The following is a 22,518-nucleotide window of genomic DNA, read 5'->3' as shown; positions in this document are numbered from 1 at the left end:
GGTGGTCGACAAAAGCGCGTCTCGCGGCAACGACATTGACGAAAGAGAGACAGAGAGACACCTAGAATGTACACAACAGAGAAAGAGAGACGACGCGTTCTCTCTGCGTGTGTGTTTCGGTGGAATGTCGCAGGCGTGACAAGAGGCCGTTAAGAAGAGTCTCGGTCCGATTGGGTAAGCGGATGCGGTCACTCCGGATGATTTAGCGCGACGTTCACCGTCATCTCGTGAAATATGCGCCGCTCGGACTCGAGGTCATTTAAAAGTCTAATCCGCGGCGGGTACGATCGTCGTTATATTCGTCAATAACGGCGGCGATACGCCGCCTCGAGGACTCGCGAACGCGCGCCCGTTACCATTTGATCATCGGCGTGGCGTCTCGATCATTCGGCGAATCGATCGACAACCGTGAATCACACCGATGATAGATAAATGGTTGCTCTCTCGAGGTGAAGATTCGCGCGATATTCTGCGCGAAAGTCTTCCTCTGCCCTGACAGGGCGCGAAATGTGGATTAAAAGTTCTTTCGTTAGTACTGTGTAAACGTGGGGATGATCTGGATGAAATTCTACTCGGTTTTATCTTTGATCTTTGTCCCACTTTTAGAAGGGGAAATTGCTATTTCATTTTTTTCTAGGCGTGTGAATACATTTTTCTTTGACGTGAAAAGTCACGTTGAAGTACGACTAAGCAGTTTAATTGGAGAAAATCGTCGTTCGTTGTTGGAGGCAATCTTGCCATCAAGTCCATCAGTTTCGAATACTTTAACGTCAACGTTTCTCGTCGGATAAGTCGAAGAACACGTGAGAGGAAACTTAAGATAACGAATGGTTAAATATTAAATCTCACTGCAGATGCCAGCGATGATTATTTCAAGATTGATGCAGCGTAGAATCTAGAAAAAAAAAAAAAACGATCGAATTTTGGCAAAAATTCTACGCCAATGTTTCGCCAATCTCGCTCTGCATCTTGCAGAATCGCGAAGAAGCAAACGATGACGAGAGCCATCCAATCGGACGAGGTTGAACAGAGTCGATCACGGGGAACTGAGAGCTGAAAAGGGTAAAGTCTGACGCAGGATACGTAGCGACGTACAGGTTAATATAGCCTCGATCGTTCTGGGATGGGAATGGCGGAGCGAGCGCTGTATCGTGTACTATCCGAGAGGAAGGAAGCGGATGAGAGCGAGCGAGCACGGGCATTAATTAAAAAGGTTGCGCATTAAAATGATTTGTTTTAATTGGCTGAACGCGCTGAGGTATTTATGGCCTCGCGGTCCTTCGCTCGGTCTGTCGGTCTGCGGCCTCTACAACGAACGTCGACTCTCCAACTTCTTCTTCTTCTTCTTCTTCTTCTTCTTCTTCTTCTTCTTCTTCTTCTTCGTCTTCTTCTTTTTCTTCCTTCTTCTCTCCCCTTCGATTCCCCTTCCTCTTTTCGTGCTTTCTCGGCTCGTTTTCTCTTCGCCTTTCTCGCCTTCCTCGTCTCTCTTTTCTCTCTCTCCACGCCTTCCTCGCCTCCGACGAGAGAAGTCTTTCCTTGCCGTGGCCAAGTCCTTCGCGGCCTAGTCCCCTCCGCCCCTGACCTCTTCGATTATCTCGAAATCGGACGATCGTTCATTCCCGACTAGCCCACGAGAGGCTAAAAGCCGATTCTCTTCTGCCACACACACACACACATACATACATACACAGAGAGAACCGACGGCGATTCATAAATATCGAGTCACGACAAGTGGATCTTTATTACCGCGAATGATTTACAAGCGACTCGGGCCGAGCTCTTTCTTCTCCACTCTGTCACCGGACCGCGACATATCTTCCAAAGTCTCCTGACTCCTCCGTCTGCTCGAAAGTAACGTCCATTCTTTCCCACTCCCGTAAATTAAGGACATTCTCGTTCTCTTTGATTTCTCGATGCTCGTGCTCTTTGACGTTGCGCCTCGACTTGGATTGGGTTTCGTCCAACTAGGCGCCCGAGACTGAGATATTTCCTCCAGTTTGTCAAAAATGTTTGTCCCCGAAAGTGGGGAAGATTGAAGGACCCTGTTCAACGCAGAATCCGCAGAGCTGCATCGCAGCGTGAAATTGGAAAATTCTGTTATCCACGAGGATAATTACTGGGCATCGGGAACAGAGAGCGTGTCATATTTCATTTCATTTCGAATCAGACGATCAGTGTTTCTAGAAGATGGTAGTTGTTTGTAATTGGTTTCAGCTCGTCAAATGCAAATTATCGCTACTAGAGTGTGTTGTTATCTGAGAACTCGAGTTTGAAAAAAAAAAAAAAAAAAGAAAGATATCCAAGTCGAGGTTTCAGAGTTTAGTTTCACCTTTATCTTTTTAGATAGATTACGAGTGTTTTCTAGAAGATGACAATTGGTTAAATACGATTGGTTCTATAATAGTTCGCTAGTTTGAAATACAATTGAAGATTGTTACAATATTGATTCAAATGGTGACACCTCCTATCGAAAATCTTATAAATAAGACCCTACAACGGTGCCAATTTCTCAGTTTCTAACAAAGCGTCCAATTCCAACAGACAACAACAAACGATACCGAGTCAAACGCGAAGAAACTAAAAGATGACGAGGAACAAAATACAAGCATCGAGCAAGTGACATTTTCTATTGAAAATTTCTTAAATAAGATCGGACTAGATCCTACAACGTCCCAATTGCCAATTTCTCAGCTTGCAACAAAACTCCAAGACAACAACAAACTCTGCACGATACCGAGTCAATCACGAAGAAATCAAAGGAAAATGAGAAACAAAGTACGAGCAAATGATGGCATCTCCTGTCGAAAATCTCGCCAACAAGACCCTACAACGTCCCAGTTGCCAATTTCTCAGCTTCCAACGAAACGTCTAGCTCCAACAGACAACAACAAACTCTCCACGATACCGAGTCAAACGCGAAGAAACTAAAAGATGACGAGGAACAAAATACAAGCATCGAGCAAGTGACATTTTCTATCGAAAATTTCTTAAATAAGATCGGACTAGATCCTACAACGTCCCAATTGCCAATTTCTCAGCTTGCAACAAAACTCCATGACAACAACAAACTCTTGCGCGATACCGAGTCAATCACGAAGAAACCAAAGGAAAATGAGAAACAAAGTACGAGCAAATGATGGCATCTCCTGTCGAAAATCTCGCCAACAAGACCCTACAACGTCCCAGTTGCCAATTTCTCAGCTTCCAACGAAACGTCTAGCTCCAAGACAGCAACAAACCCTATGCAGCACCGCGATGCTGAAGTGAAACGTATCGAACGCGAGGAAACGGAACGGCGGTTCAAAAGGTAAATACTCTCGGTATCGAGAGAGAGAGAGAGAAAGAGAGAAAGAGAGAAAGAGAGAAAGAGAAAGAGAGAAACAGAGTGCCTACGGCTGGCAGCGCGGTGAACACGGGCTGGTGGGTGGAATCAACGTTTCCAGCGGACGATGGCTTAAAGGTGGGATCGTGATGGGCCGTGATGGTGGTGTGGCCGTGGAACGATGCCGAAGAGGAGGCAGGACCAAAGTGAACCGAAGGTGATGCATGGCCGACGGTTTCTACGGCGGGGCCCCGCAGACGAAGAAATAAAGAATAAGAAGAATATCCGCTTCGTCGGGTCCAGAGCCGGCCCCCTGGAGCAAACGCTGTCATAACTCAATCCCACCTTCGTCCGTTCGTACGTCCGTTACGTCCGTCCCGTACCGTTTGCAGGTTGCACCTGCGTCCATCTCTCTCTCTTTCTCTCTTTCTCTCTGTCTCTGGCTCCTCTCTGCTGCGTTCGTGCCAGTTCCCCGTTCTCTCTACCCCGTTTCGCTCTTCTGGCGTCCGTCTTTCTCGCAGCTCGATCTTGATCATGGTGGAACTATAGCCTTCCCGATGTAAAGTCATTGGGTAGATCTTCTTCTTGGCTCAGGTTAGATTCCATCGTGATTCCCCATGCCACGCCAGCCGGCGGTGGTGACTTTTTCGTGTTCGCGAGTGATCGCGGCACGCAACGGGACGTTGATAACGCGAACGTCGGGCTAACTCGTTAGAGGCCCGAGAGAGAATTTACTGTAATATTGGAAACAGGTACCTATCTGCTATGTCTTTGGAGATTTTATGAAATATCGTAGGATCTCGTGAATGGCGGCTATTTCAATTTGTCGAGGACCGCGGGATAATATCAACGCTAGAACTAGCAAAATGGTCAAAATGACCATTTTGTATTTTTGGAGTATATTTGAATGATTTTTCGTAAAATACATAAATAGAAGCTTGTGTATTTTACGAAGAATCATTCAAACATACTCCAAAAGTACAAAATGGTCATTTTGACCATTTTGCTAGTTCTCGCGTTGATATTATCCCGCAGTACTCGACAAATTGAAATAGTCATCACCCACGAGATTCTACGACATTTCATAAAATCTCCAAAGACGTAGAAGACAGGTACCTATTTCCAATATTACATAATTCATATTGTATTAAAAAAATTCTCGCGAAATATCGAAGATAAAGCATTCGTCATAATTTATAAAACTTGATTTGATCTTGGACACGATATTCACACGCGAGCGAGAAAGATTTCTCCTCTATTCCAATTGCTGGAACGAAGACACGTAAAAATCCAAATATATTAAAATATGAATTATGATTTTCAATGGACTGACACCTACACCAAAAAAAAAAAAAAAAAAAAAAAAAAAAAAAAATGCACAAAATATCCAAAGTGGATAAAAACGAATCTTCGTAAATTACACTAAAGAAATATTGCCCCGAGAAAATTGTCAGCTGCTGTATTTGCGTGAAATCCGCGTGTTCCCGATGGCTTACGGGGAGGGGACCTTATCTTTATGGAGTCACGAGAGGAAACGCGACAACCTACCAACCTCTCGATACTCCGTATTTATCGGAATTCCTCCTCTGTTAGATCCGATCCCGATGCGAAACATCGTTTTTTGGCCGAGCTCGAACGCGTGCACGCGCGCTTCGGACCACCGGCGCGCAGTTCACAGTTGTCGTCGAGTTAACGTCGATTTCGGTCGGAACGAATTCCGTCCGTCCTCGTTTCGTCAGAGGATAGCAGCGGCGGATCGAGAGCCGGGAACCGGTTCCCCCCGAGAGATGTGATTCACGCGTTATTTAAACGATATAAATTGCCCGATTCCGGGCGAAGATAAAGCTGCCCGGCAAGACGGATCACGGATTTAATTATGGATATCTTCAAATTTACGTAAACAGGCAGATAAATCTACGTGGGAGCGAATGGATTTCATTTGTAGCAGGGAGAAAGGTGACTTGACGAGCGAAGTTTAACTATTTTCCTTAAAATTCCATTTTTATATTTAACATCGGCTCAATATGATTATTTTGTGATCTCGAGTGTTCATTCTTGTACTAAGTATTAGTCTGCGTGACCATTTTGTTTCGATTTTTACATCGAGCGTTAGTTTATACCGACCATTTCGTTTCTAAAAATTCAATTTTTATAGTGAGTATTAGTTTGTACGATTATTTCGTTTCCAGTGAGTCAATCTTTACATTCACTATTAGTTAGTTTTATCATTTTGTTTCTCAAAGTACGAATGACATTCGCAGTATCCTTGCAATTGTTTAACTTTATGGTACCTGAAGAAAAAGAGATATTGTATCGCTTATTCACGATAACCAAATTTCTAATAACCGTGCTAATCTCACTTTACATATATTTTCATATATTTGTAACATTTGTGAGATTTATATATTTAGTAAGTAAATGTGCTGGGAACGTAGACGATCTAAATATGATAAATCACTAAAGAAACAATGGAATTAAATTTATCAGTCTTGGCGATAAATAAAAATTACCCCTCGGCTGGAAACTTTTGCCAGTCCACTGCATACATATAAACAGAAACTTGTTGGATCAAAATACGCTAGAGTTATTGCATCGAATTGAAATCAAAACGGCGCGCTTACGGATTAATTACAAATTCCTCAAATCTACGCGAACGAGAGATGGTAAATCCACCTTCCGCGGGGCGAATAAATCCACGAGCCGAGTCTCTCGTCGAGGGGTGGAAAGAGAGCTGATTTGACGACCTCGATTCGAAAACCTCGCACCTAAATCGATCGATCGTTCGTGTTCGATCGGCGGCAGCAGCCCCCTCGGACGATAAATCTCTCATCGGCAAAGACCGGCCGGGGCTAACTCTCGATCGGCGGTCGACGAGCCGCGCCCGTCGTTCGGATTTGCCGCGAATGGAATGGAAAGCCAAATCGGAACAAACGATCGGAACGACCGACACGTCAGTGGCGCCTCGACCCCCGAAAAGCCAGCTTCATTAGCGCGTACGTGACCGCGCGTCAAAATAAGTTCAAATTAACTCGCGAATCCCAATCAAAGGCGGCGCGCGGGTCCTGCGCCACGAGCAAACAAACAAACAAACAAAAAAAAAAAAAAAAAAAAAAAGAAAAGAAAAGCGTGGCGTTTCGTTTCTCTGTCCACACAAGGACGGAGGGAGGGAGGGAATGGTTCGTCGGTCCCGCATTTGGCGTTGATGCTGTAAGTCGCCAAGGGGAGTAAAGAGAGAAAAGAAAAAACTAGAGAAACTAGAGAGGACGGGGGGAAGGCAGAGAGACGAAGGGTGAAGGGGAGAAAGGAGGGGAGAAAACTGAAGAACAGGGTGAAAGCGAGGGTGGAGAGAGGAGGAGGAAAACTGGGAGAAGGAAATGGGATAGAGCGAGAGATTCTAGCTGCCGCGTCAGGGAGATTAGGGGATCGTAGGGTCGGGTTGTTGCCAGTAGAGCCCCCGACGGTGGGCAACGGGAGAACGGGAGAGGGGTGGTTAACGCTTCGCAGCCGAGGCTCAGAATAAACAACAATATTATAACGCGAGCTTAATTGCGCCAGAGGGCTCGGTAACGGGCGCATAAATCGGGGCGGCGGGCGCTCGCGAGCGCGCGCGCGCCCCTCGAAACTACCCTCACCCGACGGGGTCCTCCTCTCTCTTTTGCTCCGCGTCTTCGTCTCTCCGGTTCGCCACCCGTTCCCTCCTTCCCCCCTCTGTGCCGGAACATGTAGCAGTCTTCCACGAGCCGCTCCCGGAGTAGGATTCATTTACAATAAACATGTCCTCCGCTAATTTCGTCGGTGGGAAAAGGAGGAATCTCCCAAGAACGAAGTAGCGTCTTAACCGTAACGTACGTCGACGTTTCTGCCTTCTCGTTCACCGGAGACGATCATTCGTTAGAAAGTGGGCGGAAGGGAGGAAGGGAGGGGGGGGGGCAGGGGGATGGGAGAGAGATCGCGAGAGTTGTTCGTTATCGAGGATAACCTTACCAGAGATTACGAGCCGAATTTCTACGGCAGATAGCCGGCGCGTTACCCGTGGCCCATTCGTTACCCTGGCTGCCCTTTTGCTACGCGCCAGTCTCCGAGGCCGGGCGGGTCGGGGGGGGAAAAAAATTTTTAATTAAATAAAACAACTCTCCCGGCCCAGTCCAAGGCGATTTTTTATTCCGTTTGGCGGATTCGCCTTCTTCCCTCGTTACCGCATTACGAGAACGCGGCCGAAACGGCTTTCGTCGGAGGGGAGCGTTCGTGGTGTGCCAACTTATCGGGCAACGCGAAAAATTTTCGTGCACGACGCGCTCGGATCTAGCGGTCGCGATGCCTGCGGTTTCTTCGTGTTTCTCGCAGGTTGCACGCTGGCCGGTGGGGGCAAAGAAATTTAAAATAGCGAAGGTTGAGGGAAGCGTCGATCTGCGAGTAATTCCAACTTAGTTAAAGTTGTTGTTAGAGGAAGCTTCGAGTTTGCAGCATGGAGGACTCGAGCCGCGGTTCTACCTTTTTAGAGCTTGACCGCTTGAAGGGCTTGAAGTTCAAGTATTGAACCTGAACTCTTAAACACAGCTGTCTAAATTGTATACTGCGATTATGAACAGTATCGTTGGCCGTTTAATGTGACGACAGTGGCGTGTTAATCAAAGGATAAAGCCTCAAGAGCATATAAAATTATATAAAATTCAGCGACTACATTTGCGCGACTCGACAAACCTCCGGGAGATGAATTTCTTGATTCTCTAAGAAATTCAATCATTCAATTAATCCGATCGTTTAACTGTTCAGTGCATTGTCCATTGACGAAGAAACGGCCAGGCGAGCTTGAAACTCGACCAGGCTCGAACAAACGAGCAACGAGAAAGCAAGAGAGGGAAGCAAGCAAGAAAGAAAAGAAAGAGAAAGAAGAAAGATACCATATAGCGGCCAGTTGGATGGAAGTGGTGGCTCGGGGGGATGCGGCGTTTCGAAAAGAGCTTGTAAAAGGGATGAAGAGAGAAAAAGACAGTGAAACAGAGAGAGGGTGGAAGGGTTTAGGTCTGGGTTAGCGGCCTGCGGCTATATCTACGCGTCCTCGACCGCAGGCCTGTTTTATTTTATGAATCGCAATATTTCACGCGACAACTGGACTCGCGGGGCGGTCACCGCTAAACTGTCTGCATACGGGGGCCGTGCTTACCGCGTGCCACCATACCGAACCATACCACACCGGCCGTTCTACACCACCGTCGGGCTACCGACCACACCATCGCCGCGCCACATACGAAAACGAAAGAAAACCCATGCCCGAACCGGTAACGTATACACGTCCCACCCCTCCCCCCTTCTGCCCCCGTACACAGGCGCGTTCTTGCGACACAATGCGCGCACCGGCGTGCCGCGAGGACACCTCACTAATACATTTCAATGCGACGAATGCGGTGCAACAGCGTCGTCGCATTGTTCCTCAGGGGGGCATGCAGAAATCCTTCTCCTCCTGCTTTCTTTTCTATCGCGGCCCGACAACGAATGAAAGAGAGAGAGAGAGAGAGAGAGGGGGGCCGAGGTTCGTTTCGCCGGTTTCGCTGCACTGGCGGACACGCGATCTCCCCTCGCGGGGTTCCGGATGTATTTTTCACGGGGTGCCTTTACGGGGTGATCCGTAAAGACGACACCGTGCCTCATTAGCCGCGCCAAGGTGAGAAAAAACGATATACTCTCACGCATACTGGTGCCCGGGACAATGGCGTTTCGTCGGACGAGAGAGAAAAGAGAGGCTCGAGGGGGCCCCTTCTCTCCTTGGCCAACGCGAAAATTTACGATGATCGACGAGATTTATGTGCGCGCCTCAATTTGGAACATGCCCTCGCGTTCGAATTAACCGTGCGAAGGCTCTCCGCGCTGTTTTGTCATTACCGCTCGGCCCGTTAAGGCCGGTTCGTTGGTTTTTACGAACCAGCGGGCAACGAACCAAGCATGGAGGGATATCAATCAGAACTCCGGGTCCCAGTCTTCCGTTTCGAATGTAGAACTTTGACACGGTGGCGAATGCAGAGCGATTGGTAAACTAAATATACTAAATATAACATGTCTTTGGCGCTTTAATGCCGGAGCTACCAGCTCACACTTTTTGTTAGAAATTTTATCAAAAGTTATGTAATTTGTCATATTTTCTTTTTTTTTTTTTACTTTGATGGGAATTGTACAGTCGGTAGATTTAGTTACGACGCGACATTAAAATAAAAAGGTCTAATGAACACGTATTTATCGCGGGATTTTGCAGTTCGTGTCAGCGAGTATCTCGAGAATTGCAGAAACTGTCAGTTCGTACTCAAACATGTCACAAAGTAGAAGGTTGAAGGGATTACTCCGCGGTTATAAAATTCCTCGAGTCCAACCGTCCCGCTCCGACAATTTAACACCCCCTCGCCCAAGAAACGAAAACGTCCTACATCTATCCACCTACCCTCTCGTGGTAGCCAAACTCTCGCGCAGTTCCAACTCTCCATTCGTAAATACAGAGTATCGAGGGGTGGTAGAGGGGAGTTCCCAGGCGAAACGTCAACAGGCAACGGAGGTTACGCCAATCTCACCCAGTATGCCTATCTGCACGGCGTTTACCTGACCGGCTACGAAGGAGGTGGACGCGCCATTACTGCTACGGAAGATAAAAGATACGCGCGCGCGCCACGCCGCGGTCCATATATGTAAATACCTCTGGGCAACTGGCGTACACACATCGTCAGGCAGAAACGAGGGTGTTGCCGGTGGGTAGAACGCTGGAAAGGAGCAGAGTTCTGTGCTGAGAGAGAGAGAGAGAGAGAGAGAGAAAGAGAGAGAGAGAGAGAGAGAGAGAGAGTGAAGAGGAGAAGAAAGAGGCAAGCGAGAGGGGGAGCGCGGCGGCTCGAGGGTGGAACGAACGAAACGTACGGTCAGTAGCTCGCGTATGTAACATACTATCTTGAATATGCGCATACATCGAGAATTGCCCGCTTATTCTGAGAATTGGTTAGGGCGATCGAATGCGCGGGAGCTGCCCGTCTTCTCGTAATTATCTCTCTTCTCTTCTTCCTTCCTTCCTCCACCACCACTGTCCCCCTTCTTCCTGTTCTTGCCTCTTCTACCAGTCTCGGCAACGTGATGCCCTGAACGTGGATATAGGTGTTCTCGCTTTATTTTCTCGATTTATTCCTCTTTTTTTTTTTTTTTTTGATCTGAAGGTGTATTTTTATGGAAGGGGGCAGGTGTTTCAGGTCGCTGAAGAGAACATTGATGAACGAACGGGCTTGAGAAATTCATTTCGCGAGAGTAAATGTCATTCGGATCGTTGGGAAATGCGTCACTGCGAGTCTGTGAAATTTTTACGGATTGGTTGTTTCTCTGTTCGTTCTGTGGAAAATTACTATGGATTTGTTGGCTTAACAATTACAGTGGTTCGATTTTGACGCTAGAGCTACCTGCAACTAATATGTCAAACTTGTGTCAGAAAAATGAAACGAATATGTACGATAAAGAGTACTCTATGGATAATTACTGTAGATTAGTTTTTTTTAATAATTATAGCAGTTCTAGTACGATTTTGGCAATAGAACCACCCGCGACTAATGCATCAAACTCATGTCAATTGAAATAGAAGTTCATATTAATACATACGACGAAGAGTACAATTAATTGATTAATATGAAGTAACAAGTGCATCGTTGGAAAATTACAAGCTGACCTGGTTCGCGAAATCTGTAAATTCGACCTCGTCTGCCACAAAAGTTTTCGCGACCGCGTCTTTCAGCTCGATCATCGTCCCCTCCCGTGGACAACGAGACAACGCGCGGGTCATTTTCGACCATAGGTCGTTGAAACTTCCGGAGTCGGAGGCCAGCTTGATTAGGACTTTCTCCGGCTTCATTTTCGCGAATTCGAGGATGGGGTGGAGTAAAAGGCGGGGGGAGGGGGAGTAAAAGGCGGACGTCGCTCGCGCGTCAGTTGTCGCCAATGTCCGATCCAAACTCCGCGTGCCCGATGTTTGCCCCCGAAACGAACGGAAAGACAATTTCGCGAAGAAGCGTTCTGCAAACTTCGTGCCACCGCGGAATGCAACAAACTCTTATCATCGATTATGCTCGACGTAGAGGTGCGTTTCGTTCGGTAATTCGGAGATTCTCCGGAATTATTGCGGGAAGTAGGAGCGATCGCATTGCGGCAACTAAGTTGTACCTGAAGAATGTTAAATCTCCAGTTCTCGCGCATCTGTCCTTCGCGTTCGTGTTCAACGCGATGATCCCAACTTCGATCGAGACTCTCGATCGACTCTGTATAGAGGAAGTGATGCTATCGATGGAAAAGATCGCGACGGTCGCGTAGGAAACGACGATAGGGACGCCTAATCCGTGGAAACGACCGGAATCGTGACATTAGGCGAAATCCTGGTCGTTTTCGGGCAGAGACGCCCGAGACTTCTGACCGACCATTCACCACCGAAGACACCAGGCCACGGTTAGCTGAGAGAAGTGAAACGCGTGTACGAAACGGGATACAGCACAGGAGTGTGCAAGAAGAGCGATAGAAGATCGAGGGGGGATGAAAGGAGGAGAGGGAGGAGGGAGAGAGCGAAAAAGGGACCGAGGAAATGGAGCCGGATGAACGAGCGAGCATACGTGTTAACATTTGCTTTATAGCGATCGTTCTACGCTCGGGCCAATGGTTTAATACCTGCATCGACGACGTGTGCACGGTCGACACGCGAGAGAAATGTCGTCGGCACGGAGAACGTGGCGCGGTGTCTAGTTGCGGGGAACCTCACGAACGCCCCGTGGTATTCTTACATAAGCGATTGGAAAAATTACTTGCAATTGTGTGTTTGCTCGCCCGCGAAGATTCGCTTTCGAACACCTGTGCTACCCGATGTAAAACGTTTTGAAATTGAAACGTCACTCTCGTTCACCTTCTTTTCAGAAATTCACTTTGGAACTTCATTCTCGGATTGAAGCTGCTTCGTTTTTCATCCCGAGGAATCATTACGATTGTACGCGCGCGTGTGTGTGTGTACAAATGTGCATAGAAGTTACAGGATATTGCGATTTATTGTGATAAAAAGGAAGAAAAAAAGAAAAGGAATAATTTAATAATAATTTTAAATTCTTTTATCTTCTTGATCTTTGTCACGAGTGAATAATTTCTTCTTTGAATATTTATTACACTTGCATGACGAAATCAAATATGTACCTGATAAGTTTTATTTTATTATAATGGATTGCGGCTTTCGAAATATTTCAATATAATCGCGATGATCTAGTTTACTATTACAGCGTTTCAAAAAATTTTGAAACGTTTTGCATGACACACATAATGCTCCTAGTAATGCTATCGAAATATCTCGTAATTTCTATATACATTTTTAGATTGCACCTGGTCAGTGCAACATTATATAATACAACAGCGAATTGAAATATTCTACACGCGTAAAATGATCATAAAAACTTCCTCCAAGTGTTCGAACACTTTCTGAAACATATATACGTACATGTACATCTAAAAGAGCTAAAAGAACTTGGATCAATCTAGACGGAGAACGTATACAGGTTACAGAATTCCACAAGAAAATGGCAAGTGTCCACGTACTTACCAACGATACCAACAATACCAACGATACGTAACAATATCTCGAGCATCCAGCAAACGCAACGACGATTCGTCCACGTCGTTGCCGCGAGTCCTTGGAGGTCGCGCGGCCTCCGCAGCGTAAATTGGCATTAGCGGGATTGGATTCGATCGCATTTTTAATAGGACCCACGGGGCGTTAATCCGCGCTAGTAATTTCGCTAGTGTAACGAAGCATTAGCGAGAGCAAGTTTCTAGTTACGTAGGTTAGTACCTGGCGAACGCCGGTAGGACGCATACTTGCACCGGCCATAATGCAAGCCCATTAAATGCTAGAATGACCCGTGGGCTTACAGGCCACTATGAGATGTTAATACGAACCGGGAGAGGTGGCAGAGAGCTAGCCGAGTTCCTTTCTCGCTCCGCCGTTTACCCCCCTGTTTTCTCCCATCATCCCCCGCCGCGGAGTTTTCCGTTCCATCTCCGTACTTTCTTCAACCCCTCCCCCCCCATCTCTCTCTCTCTCTCTCTCTCTGTCGCTACCCTTGTCCGTGGACCACGGTCTTTTATTTTATAGTTATGCAGCGAGGACACTTTTACTGCGAGCGTACCGCGAACGTTTCGTGGTTTCAGCGCCGCGAGCCGGCTTTTATTGTCCTGCACTTTTTATCCCCGAACGAAAGCAGCCAGCTTTCCTTTTACTCGGAAAACAGAAGTCGGGATCACATTCGCGTCTCCTGCCTCTCCAGGACTATTAGCATTTCAATTACGAGACGCGAGCAAGTTTGTCCTGGTCACTTTCAATTCTGTGTCGGGTGACGGTGACGGATCTTCGATGAATACACAGTATGTGTGTGTGTGTGTGTGTGTGTGTATTCACAACGTGTGAAATATTTTAACATCGAATATATCTACAGAAATTACGAGATATTTAACGCAAGAGCACACTGTGATTTCGTATCACAGTCACAGTTCATTGAGACACGATCAGTGAGATAATTATCGCATACCTAATTGCCTTTGCTAATTTCTAAACATATGTTTGCAACAAGTATCTCACTAGGCAGAGTACATTTTTAAATTTCTTTCAAACGTGATCGATCAAAATACGACTTAACGTTGCCCAAGGGACCACCGTATGTTACAGTTTGATCCATACTTGGTTCGCAACAGGCCGAACCGCTCACCACGTGCGACAGATACGAGATCTAACGCGTTGTCGCGGCTACTATCTAACATATTTACATACGTACGCGATATCAGCGGTAAACAGCCTTCCGTATTTCGATTCGCCCGACGACTGAGCAGACTTTCGAGTGAGCAGCGAACGATGCCCAGTTTTGGGGCGTAGCCGGGAATATTTACGATATTACACCGGCGTCGATGTTAACGCACTCGCAAAGGTAACTGGAGGAAAGATAAATAGCCCGGTGAAAGGTGTACGCCGAGAGGTGTATACGGCGGCGCGCGCGGTTTTGCATCGAACGCGGTCACGGTTTCCGTTCGGTAAGGCGACCTTACCGATCTACGATCGATGCGATATAATTGTACCTAACTGGAAATCCCCGTGATAAATGCGATCCTTTTGTTAGCCTGGATAATGCGGCAAGTTTTCTACGTTAAGCCCATTGTTGTCACGGATACAACGTTCGCTATACGTCATGCGAAACATCGAGCGCCGGCCTCTCGTACACGAACAACGTGCCCGGGCAATTACTTTTACGCGCCATTTTCGAACCGATCGTTTAAAGATTATTAATCGGCCGATAATTCTCATCCGGGACGGAGACAGCTTCTTCGCTGTCGAGCGGTGCCGACACTCGGCCGACAAGCGGCAATTCGCCCAAGTATGACAAAACGTGTTCCCATTTCTTTCTATTTTTTTTTCTTTTTTTCTTTCGCCTCTTTTTGGTATTTTTGCGAAAGCTGTGCAAACGAGGAAACAGCAGAGATTTGTTTCATTCGTTAAAATAGGCATTACATCGAATATTTCTTTTAATTTGGATACTTCGTGTAGCCTTGCTTTGTGTTTCGTTCGCAGATTTTTGGAAATTTAAGTTTCCCGAAAATATTTCTTAGTTGGAATTGTAATTTTATGGTAATTTTATAGCGCAAACTCAGATTTTTGATACCTTTGCTGTTTAATTAATTTTTGCTGTTGATATTTTTTAATGAGTAATAACACGTTACACTGTATAGTGTATTGACCGAATTAAATCAATAATTAATTTAGATAACGCTGTTGTCTCGAGCAATAATCTCTCGATCACTGTGATACTCGAATATTGATAAAATTAAAATTAAAATTTATTACAAAATTAATAGTTTTGATAGAAATAAAATACACGTTAAATTTCGTTTCAAGCAAAATTAGACAACAAATGCGAGTTTCTGCTGATATGTTTTTATAATAGAGACGAATTTCAAAAATTTCCGATCTTTAGAAAAATCCTTCTATATAGTAAACTAATACATTATAGCTTCACATTTATTCGTATAATTCCGAATTGCGAAGTGTATCTCGATCGTATGCCTGAGAACTGTTTCACTTATTAAATATTGTATCAAGTAACATTTACTTTGGATATTTCATTTATTTCCTCACGTAGATATATTCAAATTTATCGTGTAAACATATAAACAATTCTCTCTAATCAAATATAGATTCATTACATCTCTTAATCACATCGTTCTGTTACGAAGTCTATTCGACGAGCTGCGATACGATGAATTTACAAAATTCATTATTTTCCTCTGAAATTCTTTCAAACAGTTTTCACGATTCCCCGTCATGTATTTTAGATCGCTCTCTTGTACAAATGGAAAATTCTAGCCGATTAATTATTAAATAACAGCCTGGATCAATTATCACGTACGAGACCAGGTGTTCTAATATTTATGGGGGTGCGCATACATATACACACACACACGTACATTGATAAAGGCATTCATATGGCGATTCTCGCGAGATACGGTATATCGCGATACCAATTTTGCGTAACCAGTGTCCCTACTGTTCAACTTTTCTATGATAAAACATTCAATTACGTTGGCTCTATAATTATCGAACGAGTGCAAACTGGTTTTCTATCGTAAAAATAATAATCTCTCCATTCTCAGATTTATTATTTTTCCATGGCCTCGTATCGATTAAAATTGACCAGGTCAGAATCAACTTTGTCTTCATTAATTATTAATTCCATAGAAGTCTTTGATTGAAAAATGACCCGAAAGCAATTTGTAATAGTCTGCTAAATTATTTCTAAATTCTTTAATAACTCAGGTACTAACATTTGATCTACGATCCGTTAGCTTTTAGTTATTGCTCTCTACTGTAATACTTGAAAGTTTTCGAACGATTTATTGTTATTAATGAAGTTTATGATTTTTATGCAAAAATTCATATGTTTAGAAAATGCAGCCTAGATAAACTATCGTTTTATTTGTTAAATATCGTCATAAATATATTCATTCGTATAATTTCGTATTAATTTCAAGTTTCTCACAATTGCATAAATATCCACGGTTTAATTCTGAGACACGTATTACAGACATATATATATATATTATGGATCATAAGGAAAAATATATCAAAGGCTGACAGGTTTTTAACGATCAAATTAAATATTTACGTGTCTCAGAATTAAACCGTGGATTTTTACGAAATTATACGAATGAATATACGCCGATAGTTTATCTAGACTGCATTTTCTAAAGATATGAATTTCATAATATATATCCATTTTCCTATAAAATGTCAGGATCACGATACACAGCCATAGAAAAAAAAAAAAAAATTTAATCTACAATTCTGTAATTCTAAACTAAAAATCTTTTCGTTATGGATATTAATTTTTCACGGTTGACTCTGTCGCGACTTGATACCAAGGTACAGGTCAAGTTTTAAAAAGAGAGAGAGAAAAAAAAGAAAAAAAGTAACTAAAAAATAAAGATAAAACGGATAAAACGGTACTCACTTCGTGTAGAAAGCGCTGTTGCACTCGGAGCAAGAGAAGCACCGTTTCCTTCCAGATTCGTTCGTCCAGCCTGACGACGACGAGGACGACGACGCCGAGCCGGTGCACTCTTTCTGATGGGCGTTTAGGTCCGATCTTCTCGAGAAGGCCACGAGACACTTGGCACAGGGGAACGGTCGTTCCCCGGTATGACTCCTGATGTGATTCCGTAATGACACTTTCGCGAACGCCTTCTTGCAAATGGGGCAGGAATACTTGGCCAGCGATTTGCCAGAGTTCCCGTCCTCCTCGTTGTCGTTCCGCACGGCACCCGCGTGAAGAGCCTCGTGAAAGATAAATTCCGCCTGAGAGTTGCTCGAGAAGCTACAGCTGCCGCATTTCCATTCGTCTTTCGGGTTCGACGTTCTCCTTTTGGTTAATTCGCCGGCTGCGCCGTGGCATTTGTTCTCTCTCGTGTGTCTCGTCACGTCTTGCGAGAGGGCGAACAATGTCCCGCATTTCGGACATCTGGAAATATCGATTGGCAAACTGGTAAATTTCTATTTTTCGCTTGAGCAGTATAACTACTCTCTTCGAGATAAATCCTCGTTCGTTCGCGAATAATCTTCCATTTGAGTTAACTCGTAAACAATAAGTGACGGATAAATTTTATTATTTCGCGAATAATGAGTGAAACGTTAACCCGTTAACACGTAAGGTGAGTTTACGATTACTTATAAAACAGAATGCTGTTTGTTACGAATAAGAAAACATGTATAAATGAAAGGTCACTATCCGAGAAAGATCATGTTGAACTTAACGTCAGGCGAAATTACACGTTCGAATGGAGCACAACGAACGTGCAGCGTGCAACTTTCGTCTAAATTGAAACATCACCGAAGCAAAATTCATCGCAATTCCAGTATCGTTACACAGTTGCACGATTGTGCAAATGCCCGACGCGAGAAATGGCGCGATTGAAAAGAAAAAAAGGAAAAAGAAAAAAAAAAAAACGCGCGACGAAGTTACCTGTGACAGAGCTCGGGATGCCGGTCGAGAAGATGTTTCTTGTGCTCGGACAGATTCGCCTGTTTCTGCTTGCAGTGAGGGCACTCGCGTCTCGTCGACATCGCCGAGCTGTCGTTGCTCTTCCGAGCTTTGACCATCTCTTTGTGGCTGGACGTTCTCCGGTGCAAAACAGCGTCCTGGGCCGTGGCGAAGTTCATGGAGCAAAACGAGCAGAAATAAGGCGCCGGGGCTGATCGCGAAGGCTGCTGCCCCGCGTTCGTCCCCTCGTATTTCTTCGCGATCCCTTTCGCGACATGGGCGGACAGCTGGTGACGCTGAAGTGCCACCAACGATCGGACAATTTGCGGGCACAGATTGCATTTGATTCGCTGTTGATACTCGTCGGTCGCGGTCAGGCTCTCCTCGTGGCCGGTCTCCTTCACGTGCAGCCGAAGTTGCAAATTGTAGCGGAATCGGCGATCGCAGCTGCCGCAGGGCAGGGCTCGCTGACGACCGATCATGATCGGCACCGAGCCATTCATCATCGAGACGACGTCGCGGTGGCTCCGCTCGAGCAGGTGCGAGTCCATCGTCTCGTTGTCCTCGCACCAAAAGTCGCAGGGGGTGCATCTGTAGCTGCCGCCGATCTGCAAATGAGAATTCAAAGAGGCACGAAAGCATTGTACATTTGTTATAATATATATGGAGAACGTAGATATTTCTCGAGAGAGAAATTTATTAGATTTATTTGTGACGTTTCCTTCGAGAGAAATCTTTGTTGGATTTATTTCAAACACGAGCAGACTGCAGATGTTTACGTATTTATGGGAAATTGAAGATTGCAAGAATATATACATACTTAGAAGATAGTCAGAGTGGAGAGTACTTGCGCAATAAGTTAAATAAATGCTGCCTAAATTCCAATTTCTACAGCTACGTGAAACTCTAAGAACCTCAATTTGTCAAGGCGTCAAAGAGCAATCAAAACAGATCTGCGACGAGCTTGCCAACAACAGAACATTCTCGAAACAAGAATCGTGCTAGAGAACTTTTTGCCAGCGCAGAAAAACGGCCGAGTTGTTGCCCATTGGTCGTGCAAAAATAAATCGACAAGTTTCTCCGTGTTGACAAGAGATCCTGCGTACATATTGTCGTATACACCGCGATCACTCGTAAACCACACTCGTCGTCGACTGTTGTATTAATTATGATTTAAGATCGTTGCTGAATATTAAATTCGCTGTAGAATTCTGGGCGAGTAGCTCGTAGAAACGAAGGTTTCTACCACGTGGCTGTAAATCAACGTCATGATAAAAAGAATACGTTGTATATATATATATATATATATATATCTACCTGCTCGAGGGTTTTTGCATGAAGATCGGATCGCCAATGACGCAGAAACGTTTCCTCCGTGTTGCAATAAAAGCGACAAGAGAAACACTGAAAAGGGCACTGCCGAACCACATTCGCCATATTTTCCAGTAAAAAGCGACGCGCCCGTGGCCCGCGAGGATTTACACCCGCCACGCGGCAGTGATAATGAGAGAGCAAATGCTTGCCCATTTGTGTCCTTCTCACTCGGGCATGGCACATCTCGCAGCTGAGTATTTCCTTTTCTCGTTTTCGTAAGCTTTTCTTCGCGCCTCTCGTTTCCCCTGCTTGCTTGATTCTCTGTCACAACCGAGCACACATATCCGTCAGTCCTTTATCTTTCGATAAATAAAGTTAAACTGAAACTGGTCTGTGAAAAATGACGGACAAAAAGGAAATTTAAGTTGCTCTTTGTCAATGGTCATAGAAATTTAGTAATTGGAGAGTTAATGAGTGGTAATGGGTATAATAAAGTTATTAGTAATAGAAATATCCTAATTAAATTTTCCAAATAAATCAGAGTCAATTCTAATCCTAATTCTGTGGAATTAGTAACCTTCGTATTAGGCTAGTATTTAATATAAACTATTTAATATTTTTAGAAACTTGGTGAATTAGAAGTTGATAATATTACTGTGTTAAAAATTAATTGTAATTAGTAACGAGTATATGTATTAATCACTCTTTCATCAAAGTTCGACTATGTAGAGTCGTTAATCCATTTTAGTTTGTCTCTTCGTAGTAACTAACAATAAGAAAGATAGAAAAAGAGAAGCTCGCCGATCCAAGGAACGAACGAAACAAAACAATAAAATCGAAGATGGCTACCTGATATCGAGACGATGACTTTTTCGCCGCGTGTAAACTCGCGGCACGCGGCAGAGAAAGAACGTCATCGATTTCTCGAATGCTCCTTCTGGCGTGCAAATCAGAGAGAAGATGCCTGTTGTAGACCAATCGAGAGGCAAGTTTCCTGCCGCAAGGACTGCACCAATATCCTGATTCGATATCCGTTTGTGCACCCGGTACCCATTTCCCTCGCGTGTGTCCTGGCGATGGTTGACCGACGTTGCTCTTAGTCTCGTACTCTTCCGCTTTCTACCAAATGCCGGAGCAGAGATTTGAAAAAGAGAAAGAAAATAACAAAAAGAGAAAAAGAAACAAAAACGAAAGATTTCTTTTTGTCTCTCAACCCTTTGGAGACCAAGTTTTTTTCATATTGAGAAGCTTTTTTACGTGAAAGTTTGAGCAGGTACGTACAGTGTTTGTATTTTTGAAATTTCGTAACACGAGTAGTCGATTAATATTGAATTGTCAGGAAATGGCGATAAACGATGATGATAAATTCGAAGGGAAATTTAAAAGAAACGACGTTTGTAGAGTAGTTTCGACAATCTACAACTTTCAATTGATATCATTTCAAATACTAGATACACAGTAGAATAAAACGAACATTTCACGAAATGTTTGTTGTAGAAAAATTTTCGCATTTAGATTTCTTAGTTACTTAGTCTAAAAGTTGAATCCAAATATTTTCCTCTCTTGAAAACAAGTCTACAAGAATACTGCAGAATAGAAAATCACTGTCAATAGTCAATTTGCCAAACTTGTACATATTTCGCAGAATAGAAAATATGTACCTAGACTCGAAGCCTCAAGCAGAAAAGAGTCGAGTCGAAAGGGCCGAAGTCGAGTGAAAAGCCAGAAAGCGGCGTTAATGCACGAGAATCGTCTGACGAAACAATTTCGACGATTACGTACCTGCGACGCGTCCGAGGGTCGCCACTTGCCCCCGGTGTAGGTCGGCGGCGGATGTTCTTGATGCTCGTCCTCCGGCTCCACGTCGTCGTCCTGAAGTTGAGACATATTTTGCGGAAGATCGTCCAATTCTGGCTTCCATTTGCCACCGATGTGACCACGCGGCGGACGTTCCCGGTCCTCCCCGTCGTCCGACTCCGAGTACGATCCACCCTCGTCGTCCTCCCCAAGATCTTCCTCCAACATATCGTCATCCGAGTCGTCGTCCTGTTGATACTCGAACTCGTATCTGGCCAGGTCCTTGTTCTCGTTGTTCGCCACCAGCTCGGCCAGTATCGTGTCCTCCAGCCACGTCTGATGAACGTGATGCTCCATCCTCTGCGTGTCGTCCTGCCTCTTCCTCTCCGTCTGCTTCGGCTCGACGTGAGACGTCATCAGGATTCTCTCCAAAGAATTCTCCGGCTCGTGCTTCACCACGAACGCGCCACCGTCCATGTTCGCGGCTACGTGGCCCATCGATTGGCTCAATTTGCCACGGCTGCTGGTGACCGTGGACTTGCCGGCCGCGGACGAGACGATCTCCGGGAATCCGACGAGCGACGGCATGCAGAGATGATCCGTTGGATCGTCGAGTTCAGCGACGCCCGGCAGCATGTTGTGAAGCTTCTCCTTCACCGTCGCCGAGTCCTCGTTGTCCACCTGCGTGGAGCTCTTCGGGCTCTTCTTCCGGTGTTTGTCCTCCTTCTTGAACTTCCTGTTTTCCTCGAGGAGGCCGGTCGTCTTCCGCGTGTTCGACTTGCTGCTGCTACGCAGCTCCAACGAACTGAAGAACGCGTCGGCGTTGAGTATCTCCGGGTAGAAGACGGTGGTCGGCGAGGCGGGCGTCGTCGGCGACACACGTACCGCGACGTTCTTGTCGTCCGGTGGCCGACATCCCGATTGACGATGTCGAACGTAATTCTCCAGGCCGTGTATCGTCAGGTGGCATTTGATGCAGAAGTGAGTGTCGTCGTCGTCCTCGTAACTTTCCATCGATTGTCCGTTATCAGATATCGCAAAAGATACGTACGTACGTGGCAGTACCTTGACGTTGGTCTTTCGATCGACGCCAATCGAACGTAGGGGGATATTAATCCTATTCGTAGCCGAGAACCTCTTCGTGTCAGTTCACACTATAACAATAAATTAATAATCTTCCTGTTAATTGTTGACCTTTGTTAATTATTGATTTTGTTAATCCTTATTACAGGAAATGAATTTTGGTAGTAAAAAGACCGTTTGCTACTGGAGAGCAATATGTAAAGTTCCATTTAGGTATATCGGAGTTCGTTGTAATTGATTCTCCCCTCTGCTAGTGATTTTTCGTTCATGTGATAGAAGCACTGATTCAAACGAGTGGATTCAATCAGCAAGAGTTCGTTTGAATTTATAGTTCAAATAAATGGAGTCCACGTAAATGGAGATATATTCTACTGTGATGATATATTTTGTCGCGATCTTCGAGTGTTCTGCTCTTGTCAAAATATTCTAATACAACAGCTT

At 45.0% G+C, this 22,518-nt stretch overlaps 1 protein-coding gene across 1 annotated transcript in view; it reads right to left on the bottom strand.

The window, feature by feature from the left end:
• LOC122529395 (zinc finger protein 761) overlaps nucleotides 1–22,063 on the bottom strand; it is a 38,879-nt gene extending 16,816 nt beyond the window's left edge. The window contains exons 1-5 of the mRNA XM_043655499.1: nucleotides 20,980–22,063; nucleotides 20,047–20,316; nucleotides 19,201–19,518; nucleotides 17,866–18,491; nucleotides 16,858–17,364 (exon numbers count right to left, since the gene is read on the bottom strand). Of these exons, the coding sequence (XP_043511434.1) occupies nucleotides 16,858–17,364; nucleotides 17,866–18,491; nucleotides 19,201–19,518; nucleotides 20,047–20,316; nucleotides 20,980–22,008 (2,750 nt within the window). The 5' untranslated portion in view covers nucleotides 22,009–22,063. The remainder of the gene's footprint in view (nucleotides 1–16,857; nucleotides 17,365–17,865; nucleotides 18,492–19,200; nucleotides 19,519–20,046; nucleotides 20,317–20,979) is intronic.
• Between the last annotated feature and the right edge of the window lie 455 nt (nucleotides 22,064–22,518).

The sequence above is a fragment of the Frieseomelitta varia genome, unplaced genomic scaffold (genome assembly GCF_011392965.1).
Source record: "Frieseomelitta varia isolate USP_RPSP 00005682 unplaced genomic scaffold, Fvar_1.2 scaffold_285, whole genome shotgun sequence".
Classification (NCBI taxonomy): domain Eukaryota; kingdom Metazoa; phylum Arthropoda; class Insecta; order Hymenoptera; family Apidae; genus Frieseomelitta; species Frieseomelitta varia.
The sequence above is the reverse complement of the archived record's forward strand: the minus strand, read 5'-3'. Positions and strand labels throughout refer to the sequence as shown.